General features: G+C 31.1%; 1 protein-coding gene and 1 pseudogene across 1 annotated transcript; both read right to left on the bottom strand.

Moving 5' to 3' along the window:
- LOC149565937 (uncharacterized) overlaps positions 1-19466 on the bottom strand; it is a 289704-nt pseudogene that overhangs the window by 76657 nt on the left and 193581 nt on the right.
- LOC149565938 (brassinosteroid-responsive RING protein 1-like) lies at positions 10514-11452 on the bottom strand. The gene has a single exon (XM_089819413.1). It carries the CDS (start codon positions 11355-11357, stop codon positions 10902-10904), a length of 456 nt encoding a protein of 151 aa, XP_089675539.1. The 5' UTR covers positions 11358-11452; the 3' UTR covers positions 10514-10901.

Raw genomic sequence — 19466 nt, 5'->3', positions numbered from 1 at the left:
TAAGTTTAAGTTTTTATATTAATTCTTAAAAGCTAATCCAAATAACTTGATCGACAATTATACAAAGATCCACTTATGGTGGAAGTTTCAAACTTAACCAATATGACTTAATCGCATCAAACAAAAGGAGATCTTGTTTAGTAGTGAATAATATCCCATTTTTCTTTGAGATTCAAGTTGTAAATTAGGATGAAATCCAATTTATTGACAAGATCCCAAGCTAAGATACAAGTGGCCTTCTAAACTCTGCTAAGAGAGCAACAAAGACTTCAGCCTCATTGTTAGTTCCCCCAACCAATCTCTTAGCCCTTATTTCGAAGGTATTTCCTATCCAATTGCTAATGATGTGGCAAACACCACTTGGTTGTGGGTTGCCCTTAGAGGCACCGTCAAAGTTAATTTCTTTACCAAAGGATTGTCCCCTCTTGGCCCTTAAATGCATTAACTATTTATATGTTAATGCTTTGTTTTGATGACTTTGTTCATTTGAATAAAAATAGATTTATAGGATGTTTAATTTTTTTGTGATTAGATTTATCATACTAAGGTTGGGGCCCCATGGAGGGGGATTTCTTTAAAAATAGAGAGGGTGGTTGTTGGGAGTATTTAAAGGTGAGCGATCCCATGATTTTTTTAAATTTTGCTCAAATTGAGAGGGTTAATATGGTCAATTTGTAGATAGAATTATAATAGTGTGGTCCATTAGAAATAAAGTTAATGTAGTATGGTCAATTGTAAATAGAATTAGTATATTGTCTGTGGCCATGTTTGAATGTTTGAAAGTTTATTAATGTTGGACTTTGTATGATCTACAATGCATTTTATCTTTGTTGATTCAGTTTTGTTATAAAATTTCCGGACAAAGATATAATATAGTTTTATTTATAGTTATTGATGTTTATCATTGATATTTTCATCTACCACAATTCTTCAACAATACCAATGATGTGTTCCATCTTTTTTTAAAAGTTGTGGAACATTTGATGGGCTTCATATTCTATTTTACTAGGATTTTGTGCTATTGTTTGTCATCTTTGTTACTCGCCTTGGATTTATTTTTCTTATTTTCCTTTTGCGTTCCACTTTTTTGTCAATTAGATTTTTTTTCTCTCTATTGTGTCTCTTAGCCTCTTGCTATCTACTTTTATCATAAGTTTTTAATGATTTTGTATTTTGTTGGTCCTTTTCTTCTTTCAATCTTGAAGGATGAGATAATCTTATATTAATTAATGACATGTCATTAACAAAATGAAAATTACCAAATCTTATCTCCATAGATACAATGACTTCATGGAAAGGTGGATTCTCTTACCAATAATTGTTCTCTATGCAAAATAAGATGGCAAAACTTTTCCCTTATGCTAAATAAGATGGCAAGAGTTCAATTGAAAGGATCAAATCCTTGTCAAGGTTAGAAATAAAGAGTAAGTAGATGATTCATATAAATAATTGTGACATTATTTAACGAATACTTCAAAACTCAATTTATTAAAGGTAATGGTAGAAGAGAAAGCTTAGTGAAACAAAAATCATGCATAAAAGACTAGATAGAAAGAGAAATAGAAAAACAATATCAACTGGGGTGGAAGGACAAGCCTAAAAGAATTAAAAAGATAAATTAAAAGCATCTATAGAATATGCAAATGAACATCTATTTATCTTGGGATTCTCCTTGAAATAAAGTTTTTGATTAGGGAACAAAATCAATTTGTACTTGGAAAGATCCTACAACACAATGGTAAAATTGTGAGCCTCTTAAATAGGAGGTCTACTCAAGCTTTATAGATTTAAAAAAACAAGTTTTACCCAAAATATTTAATGTTTATTTTTTCAGTGTTCTTTTTGAATAAAAATTAGGGAGAGTGAAGAAGCTTAAACAAATTAGATTAGAAGTGAAGAAATAAAAAAAGAATGGAAGATTCTAGCATAAGGCAAGAGAAAGAGAAAATAGACTTTCCCTTTACTAAGAAGGAAACTATCTAGGGGAGACGACCCAATAGTCACTCATGTTCCAATGACCGCTATGTCTACCTTTATAGATTCCCCCAATTACCACTCATAAAAAATCCCAAAAAATGATAGCACATGTACTAGTAGTTGATCATTTTTTTCGCTTTTTTGGTTGTTGATTGGTCCATTTGTGCAAAAAGTTTTTTTTTTTTGTGAGCAACTATTAGGGGATGAACATAATGGCTTTTTGGGCGAACATTTTAGAGTGACACTTTAGACCACCTCACATTCTACAAGTTTTATAGAGAGATCCATACGTGCAAAAAAATCAAAAGGTTAGCTTTAAGCTCTTCACTCACCTACGAAGGTTCATTGAAAAAATTAGCAAATTTTGATGTACTAATTAGGAGTTGTAGGTGTGCAAAGATAGCTTAGGAGGCTACTATGTCACCTCCCCTAATGTACTATTGTAAGAGAGGACATCTTCTCCTAACAAATGAATGTCTATCAATATAAGACACAAAAAATCATTGCAATGAAGTTGAATTTTAGAAAAGTCTTAGAAGAGCAATAAGTTGACACTCGAGTAGATGAAAATGATGGGATTAACATGTAATTGATGACTTCTCTATAATATTTGAAGAAGATGTTTAACCATTTGCCAAAGGAATGCATAGAGGCGAATCTTATAATAACATAGGCATGGCCACAACACAAGGATTGGTCATATGTTCCTTAAAATGACTATTTGACACATGGCTATTGTAGACTTAGTACAAAGTGAGGAACCTTATAATAGACATAGCAATGATTATTTTGAGACTTGGGTAGAGCTAAATATTTAACAACAAATATAAGGGTTGTTTATGAAGAAATATATGTTAAAACTTGACTTGCTATTATTGTAGTAAAGTTATGATATTGTTTCTAGGGGAAATGAGCCAATTGTCACCTATGTTATTGGCTCACCTATGTTTGAATGATTGCCACATCAAAAAGCCCAATTACCGCTCATAAGAAGCCCCCAAAAATGATAGCTCATGTACTAATAGTTGACCATTTTTTAGCTATCTTGGTTGTTGATTCGTCCATTTGTGCAAAAATTACATTTTTTTGGTGAGTGACTATTGGGGGTGAATCTAACAGGGACCCAGTGAATGTTTTAAAATTACACTTAGACCACCTTGCACTCTATAAGTTATACAGAGAGCTCCGTAAATACAGGAAAGCCAAAAGGTTAGCTTTAAGTTCTTCACTCACCTACGAAGGTTCACTTAAAAAATTGGCAAATTTTGACATACAGATAAGGAACTACAGGTGTGTGAAGTTAGCCTAGGCGACTACTAGGTGATTTCCCCTAATGAATGCAAAAGAGAAGAAAATTATGTGCAATTACAAAATAAATTACAAGAGTGGATGGACACAAAGAGGTAGAAGTGAAGATTAGTTGATTCTCAATGTACTATGAATACAAAAGTATTAATGAGAAGTGGGAAAGAACATGGAAAAAATGACAAGTGGGCATGCAAAAATAAAAGAGAATGTAAACTTGAATGAAAATAACTTTCCATGAGAGGCAAGAGTGTGGATAAAAAATAATTAGTGTTTCATATTATGAAACAATTTCAACTCAATAATATATCCTCGTGCATTATTTATAATTATAGATTTGTTAACAATGAATTTCATAAATTTTCATACATAATATTTAACTAAATAAAAAATTATTTTACATTATTAAATTATTGTAGCTGAATAATATTTTTTTAACTAGGAGAAATCTCATCATTTGTGAACTTCAAATTTATACCCAAAGTCAGTGGGCCCTTGGTCTAATGGTGAAGTTGAATGGCTCACAAAGAACCCACCAACATCATAGGGGATGATGTTGGGATTGTGCCCCACGTAATTTTGACGGTCTGGATGCCCCTCAATCCTTGCCTCTAAGCCGAAGAGGTCTCAGACAAGTCTATGTGATACCCTTTGCAGCTTGGTAGCTCTCCACAAAAATAAAAATAAAAACTTATAGGAAAAATAAAGCCACTTAACTAATTATTAAAATTTACAAAATTATTAATTTTTGTTGAGTCAAATCCACAATAAACATATTTCCTTTTAAAGAAAACAATCTTTACTCAGTAAAATCATAATGTATATATATCTGCGTAAAGATAATGTCCAGATGGTACATGGTTCAAATCCCACAGCTCTGAATCTTCTGTCGTTTTGGCTGGAGTTTATCCGGAAGAGACTATAACCACAACCACAAGATGAAGCAATCATGGCATTTGCTGGCATAATTGAATTCCTGATCCAAGCAAAGATAAAGAAGATTGTGATAACTCAGTATAAACAACAATAAATGAATACATCCAATTTGTAGATTGAAAAGCCAACCAATTAACAAAACAAAAAGAGTAAATGCCCCAAATTAGTGAATACTAGTTAAGAAGTAAAAAGACACAGAAATGAAATAAGCTAACCCTCATGAAATTAATGAAGCTTATTGAGAAGTTCTTGTGTAGATGGATTCATAAAATTAATGAAATAATTGTATTTATGGTTCAAATCCTCATGAAATTAATGAAGCTTATTCAGAAGAACTTGTGTAGAAGGATTCATAACATTAATGATATAATTGTATTTATGGTTCAAATCTTACATTCCAGAATTTTATTCAAAATAGGGTATAACTAGAATTAGTAATCTAGGATGAAGCATCATTTCTTCTAACCAATTCAACAAAAATAATGAACAATTATAACCAGATTCTCTTTGCTTTCCTGGAAGCGCAAGTCTCCCCTGTTTTGACTCATCATTACACATAAAGCTACCGTTGAATGAAACAATAATCGTACTAGCTACCAGAATTGAACTTCTGACAACCAATTTCCCTCTTTCCCTGTAAAACAGCTGAAGGACAAAAACAAAGAAAGAATCACCATTTCATTCTAAACACTGGCAGATCAAATGTCTCAAATTTAATGAAATACTCAAAAGAAATAACTAGCACTTGTACCCCGGCAGGGTCCAAGGGTACAGCCGATAGGTGTTGCTGTTGTAATGTGGAGTGGAGGTGACAACAGAGCATTAATTGGTTGTAGTAATTAACTGCACAATATTGCTTAAGTCGTGAAGAGTTTGATATAGAGTACAAAACCAATTTTTGAATTTGATCAAACCTGGATGTTCAAATCTGATCTTGTATTTGAATGTATTGAGGACGACATTTTGGCCTGTATCTATGTAAGCCTCTAATTATGATTAACTTACCAAAATTTTTGGACCTTGTTACTATTGTCTTGTTGAAGATATTCTTTCAGAAAATTGGCAACTTCAAACAGATTTGAAGAAAGGATTCATTCTAGAGTTAGAACATAACCTATTAACAATGGATAGTTGTTCTTATCATTTACCGAAACACTATCCAAGACGAACTTCAACGAGTTAGAGAACAAATGATTATTCTCAAATATCATTGGGCACCAAATAGTGTCATTGAAGACATCATATTGTTAAGCCAAGCCTCCCAAGACAATTCATGGTTTCCTTAGGATAGTCACCCATGGTTACAGAAGGAAATAGTGAAATATAAAATAAGCTTGAAATTAGAATAGACACATAGTAGATTAGAAGTATTAGAACTTATTGATTTCCTTGGTTATTCAGTCATCCATAGTTACAGAAAAAAATAGTTTCTAGGATTCCTGACTCCATTGAAATAAAATGGACTCATAAATCCAATAAACCATTTATAAAGATAGAAGCTGTACCATTTCACTGGGACTACAAAAGAAAATTGCTAGAACTCAAACCCATTATTTATGAAATGCCAGAATCTCAAACTACGGTCTACGTCATCTCTGAGATTATGCATAGCGAAAACAACTACAGGCTACCAAATGTTATTTCTTGTGAAACAAAATTGGCATTACATTTAAGAGTACGAAATTTTCTTCATAACAATAATCTGCCATAAAGCTCTAATTCTATACCTTCAGAAAGGCATAAACTTCTGGCATTATTTCAGTCCCTGAAAATTAGTATATAGTTTCAGATAATTGGAAATTCAGCTTCAGGGCTAAATATCGAAGATGAACAAGTAAAGGAACTTTGCAAGTTATCTTAAATAGACAACACTCATCCGACACCCGTAACAAGCAGAGAGTCAAAGGCGATGCGCGAAATCTAGCATTTACGCCAACGGGAGACTCCGCCCCTCCATCTAACAGGGAAGCGGCTATCTATCCATCTAGAATGCTTAGTCACTGGCCCATTTGTAATCAGGTTTGTGGCACCCAATGTCAGAGGCGGTCGTGAGACGATTCCGGCAAGCCAGTGCAAGCAGCAACGTGAGGAATTTCTGGTGGGCTATCGCCCAAGTGAAAGCCTATCGGCTAATAAACACGAAAATAAATTTATCAAACCCTTATAAAATCAGCATCCAGAAGTTAGAGGTTTTCTCCTCTGCCAAAATTTTGAATCATCTACATTTGATCAACACTTTCAATCGTTGGAAGTAGAGGATGCTTGCAGAAAGGACATGTATCCTCCTCATTATCAATCCATTTATCCAAACAATTTGTGTGAAAAATGTGGCAGCAATTGCAAAGCTCGCGGATTTCATCATCTTGACCAAAAGATCTCAAGCAGATCGCACACATAAAATCCTCAGAAATCTCAATCAACTTCTCTGCAACATCTCAAAATTTAATGATAGGAAACCTCTGCTTAATCATCTTACCTGAAGAAGAAGAAGAAATGGCAGATGAAATTTCTGGTAATTCTTGCCTCAGATAGCTCTCTTCTTCTGGTGCCATGCTCAGCCCAAGACCAGAAATAAAGCAGAGAGTTTTATTTTGTACATACGCCATGGCTGATGCCGAGTGGACCAGAACTCTGGTAATAGCAATATTACGAAAACCTACAAAAAATCCCATGGCAGAGGATTCCTTCAGAAAATAGGCACTCCGAGTAAGTGTAGACTGAAACGTGTAATGAAAGGTGAGATCTGCAATGCTCTGGCATTTTGAAAAAGATATTTCTAAGGCAGGGGTCCTATGGGAGGGGCTTGGGTTCTATTTTTGTGGTGCGGGTGGCTTCATGGTAATATTTTAGAGGCTGCTAAAGTTTTAATTCAAATCTTTTCCTACAAAATAGGAGCTCCGGATGTTCAACCCTCTTAATTTAAAGGGGTGAAAATGGGGTGGAGCTGGATTTAGCCCCACTAGCTTAGGAAAGATTTCTGCCATTTGTCAATCCTACTCTTCATTTTCCCACCAACATGAAATAACCCCACTAAACAAATTTATGAATAAATATATATTTTTATTTTCAAAATTTACGAGACAATCATCTTCCTTGAATTTAGGGGCTAATTTTTAAAGCAGATCCATATATAAATCCATAGGACCGCTTCCTTTTTAAATATGCCTAAAAAGTCTTAGCGGCACCCGCTCTACTTTTAAGGAAGTGGGTGCCCATGAGACCCCACTAGACTAAGCAGTTCTAGACGAAGATGGAAAACTGTCGGTTTAAAATCATACATCTTTTCAATGTTAAAGGTAGGACTCTTCGTTTTCTTATAAATATGGGACAGCAATAGTTTTTCTTTTTCCAACCTCATTTAAGGGATGTGTGAAGATTATAGTAATTATGAAATACTTCTACCTATATTACTATAAAATTCACACTTCCCTTAAATGCTAGGTTGGAAAAAGACAAAAATAAATTATGAATTAGCCTAACTTTTATATATAATTTATTTATGGATGTGAATTGACGTGACTTTTATGTATGAGATTTCTTAAGTTCCATTCTCACCTATTAATATATGTAGTTGACCCACTTTGTTTAAAAAAAAACTTATTTAAAGAACATAATTTCTCTACTACTAATTAATTCAAAAATATATAGAAAGTTAAAACATTCAATAATATGTAAGTTGAATTCATTTATTTTAATCTTTTACCTACTATTTAAACAAACATATCACATGCACCTAGCCTTACCTTATATACACATACTTAGTACGTCCACTTTATCATATATTCATCACATTTTTCTTGTACCTGATTTCATTTAGTACCCAACCATTTGCATGTGACATTCTCATCAATTATGATCAAGTTTATAAGTATATTTTGATTAGCCACTTGAAAATGACCAATTCCATCACCAAATGCCATTTTGTAGTTGTGGACATGACCCTTCATTTTTTAAAATTGAAATTTGGTCGATAAGATCCCTTTACTTGTACTCTAAAGTTAAAACACATGCTATGTGAAATCCAATGTTATGTGTTAGTACTTTAAGAGATTTTAGTATGTCCAATCTTCCACCATCTCAAGTATTCTCTTTCATAATAGAGCATTGAAGGACCAACCAATAGAAACACTCTTGGATTTGATGCTTTTATAGAGCTCATGTCTTCCATATTTAAATCTTTGTGCACTTTTCTAGCTGTAGATGAATGAGAACTTGTCTACTTATAACAAAGAATGATAATTATGACATTCCAAGGTATTTCTAAATACAATTAGCTCTAAAATAAACAAAAGTGATAGACAAAGATTATTTACTTGAGCAATAAATTTAAGTTTTTTCTATTATATAGGATCAAAGGATCACATCCTTATAAACAAATCCTTAAAAGCTAATCCAAATCACTTGATGAGCAATTATACAAAGATCCACTTATGGCGGAAGTTTCAAACTTAAACAAAAATATTTAATTGCATCAAACAAAAGGAGATCTCTTTTAGTAGTGAACAATATCCCATTTTGCTTTGAGATTCAAGAGCTGCATAGACTTGAGTCTCATTGTTAGTTCCCTAAACCAATCTCTTAGCCCCTATTTTGAAGGTATTCCTTGTCCAATCTCCAATGATGTGGCCAACATCACTTGGTCATGGGTTGCCCTTAGAGACATTATCAAAGTTTAATTCCTTACCAAGGGATTGTCCCCTGTTGGCCCTTAAATGAGTGAACTATTCTATATGTTAATGCTTTGTTTTGATGAGTTTGTTGATTTGAATAAAAATAGATTTACATGATGTTTAAATTTTTTGTGATTAACTTTATCATACTATTTTCTAATGTTAGTTGTCATATATGTGTTGTGTCTCTTGTGTCAAAAGAAATGGATTTATAAAAAGGAAATCATATTAAGGTTGGGGTCCCATGGAGGGGGTTTCCATAAAAATATAGAGGGTGGTTAGGTGAACGGTTCCATGAATTTTTTAAATTTGTTTCAACTTAAAATTTTAGCTCCTAAAATTAAGGAAGCTAATGTTCCCATAAATATACTTAAGAATTTAAATTTATGATGCCATTGTTTTATTACTATCATAATTAAGCTAAAAAACTGGGAGCTCTTGTTTTGTACGAAAAGATTCTAGCCCCACCCCCTCCCCCAATTCTTGTTTTTATTTTTTTAATCATGAAGCCCAAGCCCCCCTAGACCCTTGTCCAACACTCTTTTTAAATCAAATTCTTATATATAAATTCAATAGATGTCTCAAAAGAAAATATTACCCACTTTATGCTATGTTTATTTTTAAGTGTTTTTTTAGATAAAGTACACTTTAGCTTGATACTAATTATATAATTTTAAAAAATTGCTCTCATTCTTATAAATGACCTCTTTTCATATGAAAAATTTGTATAATATTAAATAAATAAATCAAAACTAAATTTAAAATATGTTCTAAACTTTGATTTGTTTAAATGATGTATATAAAACTATTCTAATATTCGTAAAGTCTTTCAACTAAATCACTACGCTTCCAAACAATCTTAAAACCTGTTATTTAAACCCAAATATAAGAAAATTCAAATATAATAAAACTGTAAAATTAACCATATTGAATCCTTGTATTTATAAGTACCGTCTGCTTGAGTTTGTGTTCATAAGAAATGCAAAGCAATTTTATGTCATTATCATTTATAACCTTAAATTTATGTTGCTGATATTTAAAGAAATGCTAAGCAATTTTATTTCATTATCATTTATAACCTTAAATTTATCTTGCTGATATTTAAACGTCTCTCCATAAATTGGCTTTCTGACACTTGTAAACACAGCCAAACAGTCCCAACTTATGAACACACTCTGCGCGTTAAATTAAAATGATTATCTTCTTATTAAAATCATATAATACTTATTAATACTTTCTATATAATAATATTACGTTATTAGATTCATAATATCCATAACAGAATTGTGTCATACTTCACCATGTAATAATTGCTGTAGCTGCCATTGAATGCTGGCCAACAAGAGGTTAACGGTTCAAATCTTGCACTCCATTGTCTTCCTTATCTGAATTTTTTTCAGTAAGGGCTAACCTGAACCAGAAATCTGTATACTGCAGTAATTCTAGAAGCTAGAATTGAACTCTTAGTTGAGATAAAGAGATTTTAACCAATTCAATGAAAATAATGGAAGATCATAACTAAATTTTGATTCAAATTATTATTTTTTTATAAAAGGTGAAACAATAATAGTTAATCACATTCCAGTCTATCATATGACACAATCGGATTCAGAAGCAACAGATCATCACAATAATAATAATAATAGATTTCAGAATCGAACCTGTGAACTATGATATTTTTATTACAACCAATTTTTCTCTTTCCCTGTATAACAGAATTAACAAGAACAAGGAAAGGATCAACATTTCAACATTTCATTATAATCAGTGGTAGAGCAAATGCCTGCCCGGACTAAGGAAAACAAAGAAAAAACTAGAAGATGTGATTTAATTCAGCGGCACGGTAAATGCCTGAATGAAATCTATTTAGGAAATAAACTAATCAAACTGTGATGAAATTTATTTAGAAAGCGAATTCGCCTAAATAAACTAATCAAAGTTTGATGAAAATTTCACCAAGAATTTAGAAGATTGCAGCTTCTCTGCGACAATTTTGAAAAGCGTTCATCTGCATCATTTATTGACGCTTCCAATCGTTGACAGCAGAGGACATCTGCAGAAAGGGCAGGTCTCCTGATCATTATCGATCCATTTATCCAAACAATTTCTGTGAAAAATGTGGCAGCAATTGCAAAGATCTCGGATTTCGTCATCTTCTTCAAAAGATTTCAAGCAGATCGCGCACACAAAATCTTCTTCAATTTCAATAAACTTCTCTGCAACAATTCCGAATGTAGTGACAGACAAACTCTGCTTAATCATCTTCCCTGAAGAAGAAGAAGGAGAAATGGAAGAGGAAATTTGTGAGAATTTTCGCCAGAAATAGATCTCTTCTTCTTCTGGCATCTCAGTCAGCCCAAGAGCAAAGAGAAAGCAACAAAATCCAGTCTGTAAATACGCCATGGCCGATGCCAAGTAGAGCAGAACTCTGGGTATAGAGATATCACGTAAACCTACAGGAAATCCCATGGCGGAGGAATCCTTCAGAAAATAGGCCAGTTAAAGTGCACACAGAAATCTTCAATGGAATGTGAGATTTTATGTTATTTCCTGGCTCTTTCCAATGCTGCTGAAAGCACAAAAATATTTGTGGACGTGAAGAGCATACGTATGTCTCGGGAATGTTGGAAGGTACACTTTTGCTTTCAGTACGAGTAGCACTTGCACCCCAACTGATAGTGACAAAAGGTAATGATTGTCCATGCAATTTTTTTGTTTAGTAAAATTTAAAAGATTATAATTATTTGTGATAATATCTGAAGAATGATAGTCATTTTAGGTGCTCATTTCTTAAAAGATTAGGAAGCAACATTCTAAGTAAGTTTTTGTTGTTTTATAAGATTAGGTAACTATTGTGATAAAATACTACAATAAGATAAAGAGGCATGAAAATATTAATGATTTTTTCCTACATATCTCTTCATGAGCATATATTTGAACTTATACTTGATGTTAAGTTTGATATACATTCTATTAATTTACCACACATGGTTATTTTGAGAAACATAATAAAGAAAAGAGAAGGGGAAAGAAATTATCAAGTTCAAGATTTATAACTTAACTTACTACAGACAAAGAGTACCCATCCAAATACCATGTCTGGATGACATTTTAAGAGTTTTGAAATACAATCTCAATAAGAACCCTCTACACTTTGGAGATCACAATAGTCTATTTGTAAGGACATTTTCCATCTAGGTTATTAGGTATACCACTTAAGACAAACTATCTACCTATGTTGTAATAATTTGCAAGCTTCTATGTTGTACCAAGTAATACATAGGGAATGTCATCCATTGTACAATGTTGGTTCCTATTGATGAAGGGGTTTGACTTTCCAAGCTCAATGTTTCTAGAAATGCAATGTTTCCATAATGGTGTGATCCTTGGGGATCAAGATGAGGGCCCCTCTGTTGAGCTGCATTTGCACAACAATTGCATTGCTATGTTTAAGACATAATAAGGAAATCAAAACAACAACGAGTTCATATAAATTCTCTAACCCTATTAGAGAATACCATTATCCCAAGCTTCCTTTTCAAAACTACCATATTGGACCTATTTCAATAACATTATTCCCCACTTATCTATATTTTTTTATCCATGCCAAGATTTCCATATCATTGTAGATACATAGACATCTTGCAATAATATTAAAAGAATAGATTAGTTCTTCATGATGCAGATTTATATAATATTACCTTTGCATACTACAAGTATGCTACATATTATACATTATGCACAACCCCTTTAGGGCATTTTTCATGTAAGTACAACAAAGTTTAGGGTAAAATTAAATTTGGAATTCGATTTCAGCACAAATATATTTTGTGCCATAAGTATATGTTTACTTTATGAATATTAAAATAGAATTATTATTATAAATAATTTATCAAATCATTTTTTTACTTAGATTAATAAAATTTATTACAATTATTGCCTTTTTTTTTTTACATTTTAACTAAAAACTTTGTTGCTATCTTTAAAGTTTTAAATCAATTTATAAATTGTAAACTATTTTAAAATTTGATATTTTTTTCATATTTGTTACATAGGTTTAAGAAATAAGAATTTACTAGTCATGTACAAATAAACTAAATATATTAATATATTACATAGTATGATACTTAACAAATGTTAAACTCCATAACACGTGAAGAGCTAATTGCTATGAGGAAATAGTGTCTATCAAAGTGTATACTACATACTAGCAATCACATTTTAGTGTGCAATGGGTGTGTTGAAGAGGTATGGAAGGTTAATTAGAGAATTTTTTGCTTAATTTCTTGCATAACTTTATGTAGTACATGTGCTTCATTTAGTTGTTCTTGTAGCATCAAATCAAATAGACATCTACTACTAGGGATTTAAACATGACCAATATAAAAATTTATGAATAGAAAGACACTTAGACTTCAACACCAAGTACGATGGAGAAATAATAATAGAAAGAGAGACATAACTTGCATGTTATTAAAATTATTTAAGTTTTTCTTATAACATGTACGTTATTCAAAGTTCATAATATTGTTATGTTAATAAGTTTTTCTTATAACTTTCTTCTTTTAGCTCTTGAACTAGTACACATACTACATACTACTATATAAAACCACTACCAATCCTAATGCCCCAAACCTACACTATATAAATTATTATTAACATATATGTACTATATACACTTTTTTTTTAATATTTTAAAATCTACTGGTATTGCATATATAATAGAATAGCTTTATATTATATATATTATGGCATATTATGTATTGTCTTCTATTTCTCTTATGGATTCATATGTATTAGTATCTCTTATATGTACCATTCATATATGAACTCTATTTATTATTATAGATTACACTCTAGATACAATATATATTAAACTTGTAATATTATTTCTATTATTAGTAAGTTATTATTCAATAGTAATTGAGTTATTTGTATTATTTTTTTAATAATATAAGATTATATTATTATATACTATTTTTTTATTGAGCTCTCTTAAAACTTCATGATAAATCATAAGGTGATCTTTGTCGTAGATTAAGATTCATTTGTTTTCATGAGGTCTCTTAAATGTCTGTAAGCTTCAACTCAAGCTTAGCCAGATTATGCTCTAGGTGGTCTCTACGAGTGCATACAAATTTGACTATTTCGAACCCCTTATGCAAATGTTGTCTCAAATCAATAGATAAATGTGTTCTCGTAAAATATCATAACTACATAATATGCACAAAAATCACTTGGACTCCCTTTCGTGTGCCTAATACTTTGTGGCCATGGATCATTGCCTTATATTAGATCTTTATGTTTCCATGTCTTTTTAGATCTCTCTCTCATCTCTACCTCTCTTTCTCTTTGCACTTAAATAGAACAAATATAATGCAAAGTCAAAATATATCAAAATACACATTTTATTAGAAATAATAATTTTAAAAAATTAATAATAAATATCAAACTTCTAAAGTTGATAAATAATTTAATAAAAATATTTTAAATTAATTTATTAAAGTTTAATTAATAACCAAATATATACATAAAAATAAACCTAATATATAACAAGTAATATTAACATAATAACAATTAAAGCCTAAAGAGTTAATTTTCATAGTCTCTCTTCTTCATTGTTCAGCTAAATGAGAGGTCAAAAAATTGATAGACTTGTTTTAAAAGGGCACAATCAAAGATTCACCTTTTTGTTAGTTCATGCCAAGATCGAATCGTAACAAGTCTTTGCTTGTGCTTTTTCATATTTAGATCAATTTTAGGTTATAATATATAGGTCAATTGCATCGCAATTTGTAGTTTCCATGCATTTTCTCTATAAGCCTTGAATCCTTTCTCATTCTATTAAATTCATCATTATTTATTTTTTAGTTTGAATTTGCCTCTTAGAATATATATTTTGGCATGTATAAGGTATAGTTTATAAGTTATCATGAAGAAATACGTTCTTAAGAGAGGCACCTCATAAATGTCCCAATAATAATGCAGAAATACTCTAATTACCAACTGAAAAAGTTAAAATATGATTGACTCATTTTTGAAACTCTTTTAATGATAATACTTAAAAAATGATGATCACAATTATTAAACCTCCTAATACTAATTGGATACTTTCCCAACTATAATATCATCCACAAATTTTGTCGATAAACAATTCCTTCAAAATCATCAAGTGGTCAATTCTCAACTAGAAAATATATTAACCAATTCTCAAGTCCAAAGGAGCCCCCACCAATGCCTTTGAGGAACTTTCAAATATATGTTGAAGACACACGTTGACATTATATGCGTCCACATTTCTACCTTGACAACAGAGTATAAAGACAACATCAATGCTTGAACAATTAACACTTTTGATTAGATAAGAGTTGTTTGCACCTTAAGTGGTCTAGAAGCCAAATTGTTAGTCTTAGAATAGAAGATTTTGGACCTTGTTTTGAATTGTTACATCATCTTTAATCTAGTTTCACTAAACATGGAAGTTCCCCAATGTTTGAAGGCAAGTTTTCTAATTTAAAACAAGCCAACAAGTTGAAATCTTTTAGTGAGAGAAGTTCTCCTACACTGGGAGGCAAGGTCTTCAAGTTCGTGCAACAACTTAAATCTAAATATGTTAAATATGTAAGCTTCCCAAAGCTATCAGGAAGTTCCTTCAGTTCCAAACAATTGGACAATTGCAACTCTTCTAAAGAGCTAAGCTCCCCAAAGCTTGAAGGAAAATATTTCAAAACATATGACTGCAACCTCAACTTCTTTAACTGATGGAGTTGCCCAAAGCTAGAAGGCAACGCTGCCAATTTCCAGCAGCTTTCTAAATTTAAAACCTGCAAAGATTTTAATTTCCAAAGCTTGAGGGAAGTTCTTTTAATTTAACACACTCTGCAAGATTCAAATCTTTCAGAGAACTTAGGTCTCCAAAACTTGTGGGTCCAATTGCTCACAACCCATTAAAATTAGCTCCTCTAAAGAAGTTAATTGCTCACAAGCCATAATATATATTGTAGGAGTCAACCCAAGATTTCATGTAACAACTCATTTCTCCCATTTGCGATGACATTGGTAGCAGGTAGCAAAGGCAACAATCAAAATTGGGCACAACCCATATAATTAACAAACATGTAAAGGAACCAGACATGCGAGTAAAGATTATTGCAAGGATTAATTGGGTACTCATTCATTATTCGTACAATCTAGAGCTTTCACTTGCAAAACATTGTAAAATTTATTGAAATGGGAAAATAAAGCCAAAGCCAACATAAATTGAAACACTTGATTTCATCACCACAGGGAAGTGCCTAGCCTCCTTGGCTGCTATTCTTAAGAGAGGCACCCCCAACACACTCTTCTTATTCTCAGTGTCAAGGAAAGACCTGAAATGACGAGTTGAATGAAGAATGAAGGGCTACTAGAGCTGTTTCTCTTGAAATACTCACCGCAATTGCATCAAAGCAACAAAATGAAAGCCATCAAGGTAGGGTTGTCTCTGCCTTGATTGAATTGCTTCCTGATCAGATTTCTGCCATGGACATTGCCTGTTGCGAGCATGTGTAAAAGAAAGGGCTGCCATGGACATCACCGAAAAAAGAATGTTGCTTCTCCATGTGAGAACATTCACTGTTTTATGATTAAGTGCAAGATAGGTGATGAATGAAAAAGATGTTCCAATCGAATCACATATCTAGTTTGGTAAATCGACTTGTGATCTAATATCATGGTTATTAGTTCTTGCCAAAGACATGATACTATTACATTCATTCATTGAATGCAACTTTTCAGTTAGATTAACCAATTAAATTAAAGAATTTAAAACTTTATATGAAACTTACAATGTGTATATCAATTTTTTATTTTTCTTGATTTTATAAATGTTATTTTGTGTTATTCTATTGGTCCATACTATTTTTGGTAGGGAGAAAAATCAATTTTACTTAACAAAAATACACATATTTTTCCAACAATAATAATGACATCTTTATCTTTTTTCACAATTATGACAAATTAATTAAAGTTTACAAAAAGTAATTATTTTATCTTCCATCTCACTACCTAAGACATAAATGCATGTCTAATCAATAATAACTAAATCATTTTTCTTACCAAAATTGTAAATATATCAATCTAGGTTATTTTTGAGTTTAAGTTTATTTAAAATTCTACTAAAAAAACTAATTATCATATCATTTAAAAATGCATTTACTTAATTTTTTCTTCATAATAATTCAAAATTATTTTATTCTAATTTTAAAATTATATTTTTTATTCTAAATTATAATTAAATTAACTAATAACAAAAGTATATTTTTAATACTATAATTATTTGATAAATTTTTACTAAAAATATTTATAAAATTTGATACAAAAATTTTAAATTTATTTTTTAATGTTTTATATTTTCTATTTTAAATATATTTATTAGTTTTACATCGTCCCTTACTTTTGTCAATCATAAAATGCTAACTTTTTTCACACTATGTTTAACTACTATTTTTTTTCAATCTTGTTTTAATTCTTTTTCGCATTTTAAAATTTGTAAAACTAATATTATTTTTCAAACTTACTAACTCTTTTGTTGGTTTGGATCAAGTAGTCAACAATTTATATTTTAAATTTTAATATTTGAATCTATAAAGGAAAAAGTAGAAACAAATATTTAACTCAATTTTATAATTGTTATTTATAAATTTCTTAAAATAACATAATCATAATTTTTTTAAAAAAATTCTCTTTCAACTATCTCTATTCATTGTCCCTATAATAACATATCATTCTCTCTCTTTTAAATCTCTTCGTATCCTTCATTTCTATCTATAAATATCTATTATCATTATCTCTTTTTTCAATTTGTCTTCATATATATACATCTCCATTTTCCTTCTTTTCTAACTATTAAGAGAAATATATCTTTTTAACTCTCTTTTTAACTTGTCTTCAAAGTACAACTAATAATGATTTTTTTTTAATGTACATGGCTCAACAAAAGAATCAAGCAGGTGGAACCCCATATTGTATCATTTTTTTTTGATAAATGATCCATTCATTGCTTCTTGTGAGTCAAAAGGCCTTTGCTCCAACAACTTTGACATTGCTCCTTTGTCACTGCAATGTACTTCCATTGCTGTAGTCTTCCGAGCTTCTTAAAAGAATCTATGAATTTTAGTGGCCAACACCCAAACAATGATGTGGCTAGCCTAGGGGCATGAAGTCCTCGTGCATTTGGCTATTGACTAGCAATAGGATCACTTCTCCATGTTCATCAATGCACATATATTAGTTTTTTTCTTACTTCTCTAAATTTAATTTATTCCATCTTATTTCTACTTTTTATTTTTTCAACCCACAACACTGCAACCATTATGCAAATGGTAGGAACTATGACGCTTGCGTCTGTTGTTGAAATATACGCAATCCATACAAACCATTAACAAAAACAACTAGTTGTTTTAGGGATAGACAGGTTTTAGGTGAAATCTCCACCTATAATAGCCTATATGCTAATAATGCCCTCAATGTACTTTTTGGTTCAAAATTACATATTGAATTAATTTGTACCACTTTTTACAGAGTTCAAGGGAAAAGTGATAAAAGTGTCTCAATAATTAAATTTATCCGTATACAGGGGAAGATATTAGTACTAATTGTGGTTTAAATGTTATTTCATAGATATTGTTTAATCATCAAAAAAGTTTCAAAAAATGGTAACACGCACTAATGATAACATATGTATTAATAGTTGATCCCACATGTACTAATAGTTGATCAATTTTTAGCTTTCTTGATTGTTGATTGGTATTTGTGCCAAAAGTACTATGAATGATTATTGGGGTTGAATATAATGGCTATTAGGAGAATGTTTTAAAATAACACGTTTTGATCACTTCACACTCTACAGCCTCTACAAAGAGCTCATAAATGTGAAAATCTAAACCTTCACTTTAAGTTGTTTAGTAACCTATGGAGGTTCACTAGAAAAATTGGCAAATTTTGATGTACAAATTAGGAGTTCTAGGTGCACGAAGTTAGCCTAGGCAGTTACTGGATCTCTTCCCCTACCCATTGCCATAGAATGCAAGTTCTTCCACTCCTTCAACATGATCATACATGTTATATAACACACTATATTTTTAAGTAGATAGGCTTTGTGTAGAACTTTGTTCGCCAAAATGATTTTTTCCTTCCAAAATGTTATCAGTTTTCCAATGGTTTTTCTTTTTAGGAAATGGGGAATATAAACTTACCTTAGGGTTCTTTAGGTTGTCAAAATTAGTGACGTCAAAATTGTTAGAATTTCAAATTTAGATTACGATTTTTAGAATATGGTTGGGATCATTTGGTTCACCTAGAATTTATAATAAGAAAATATATTTTCTCGATTTGATTCTACATTTGTATAATTAGAATAACAATTGAATAAGCATTACACTTGTCCAAAAATCCATTACTTGACAAAATCTTCTTATAATCAAACTATTTGAAACCAATCACACATACATGGTGCTGAAATTTTTTATTTATAGTGAATTCTGTTTGTATCAATAATATAAATTACACTTACTTGCACTTTATAATCTAAAACATGGA

The sequence above is a fragment of the Cupressus sempervirens genome, chromosome 3, assembly GCF_028749045.1.
Source record: "Cupressus sempervirens isolate cs-2001-9-10 chromosome 3, ASM2874904v1, whole genome shotgun sequence".
Taxonomy (NCBI): domain Eukaryota; kingdom Viridiplantae; phylum Streptophyta; class Pinopsida; order Cupressales; family Cupressaceae; genus Cupressus; species Cupressus sempervirens.
This window is presented reverse-complemented; position numbering and strand designations above follow the sequence as displayed.

Coding starts and splice junctions, on each gene's coding strand:
- LOC149565938 (XM_089819413.1), bottom strand. CDS start 11,357: ATGGGATTTCCTGTAGGTTTACGTGATATCTCTATACCCAGAGTTCTG.